The sequence below is a fragment of the Volvox carteri genome (genome assembly GCF_000143455.1).
Source record: "Volvox carteri f. nagariensis unplaced genomic scaffold VOLCAscaffold_8, whole genome shotgun sequence".
NCBI lineage: Eukaryota > Viridiplantae > Chlorophyta > Chlorophyceae > Chlamydomonadales > Volvocaceae > Volvox > Volvox carteri.
In genome coordinates this window covers 1,241,622-1,242,268 of record NW_003307551.1, presented here as the reverse complement: position 1 = coordinate 1,242,268, position 647 = coordinate 1,241,622, and the positions used below count along the sequence as shown (strand labels likewise).

The following is a 647-nucleotide window of genomic DNA, read 5'->3' as shown; positions in this document are numbered from 1 at the left end:
TCGTCTTCCGGGCGCAAGGCAACAGCACACGACTACCATAAGCCCCAGGTAGCGGGCCCCCCCCCCCACCACCACCACCACGACCACCAAGCCCCCACTCCATCCCTACCCGCTGGGACGAGGCAGTACGACTTCCCCCCCCGGCAACCCGGGTGGAGCCGGCGGCACCAGGGGGGCCACTGAAGGAGGGGCCGCCGCCGCCGCTGCCGCCACGGCCGCCGCCGCCACCTGACAGCTCAGCTGCCTCCTCGCCGCCGGAGGATGCGCCGCCAGTGGCCGCCGCCACCGCGGCCTTGGCTGCCGCCACTGGTGCCGCCGCCGGCGGCGGGCGGCCCCTCGCCAGTCCGTGGCGCCTTCTCAGGGCATCCAGGTTGGCAATAGCTTGCGTGAGCTGGGTGGGAACCCTGGTGGCAGTACGACAGTACAGCAGTACGGTGTACGGCATCCACGAGATGGTGTCAGTTATGTCCAATTGAACTTACCAGCGGGCTAAAATTCGGACCTCACAGCAAGAGCGCTCGCACTGCGCCTTCAACCCTTATTCACAGTTCCCCTGCCCAGATGCAGATCCAGATCCAGGTCTGTCCAATCGGATTCGACTTCCAGGTTGAGCCCCCTCCCCCCCCGGGCCCCCTCCCTCCCCCCCC

General features: G+C 68.5%; 1 protein-coding gene across 1 annotated transcript in view; it reads right to left on the bottom strand.

Moving 5' to 3' along the window:
• Nucleotides 1-647, bottom strand: part of VSET4 (histone H3 Lys 4 methyltransferase) — a gene marked incomplete at both ends in the record, with an annotated part of 19,185 nt that overhangs the window by 3,352 nt on the left and 15,186 nt on the right. Inside the window, one exon of the mRNA XM_002947854.1 lies at nt 110-391. Coding sequence (XP_002947900.1) covers nt 110-391 — 282 coding nt within the window. The remainder of the gene's footprint in view (nt 1-109; nt 392-647) is intronic.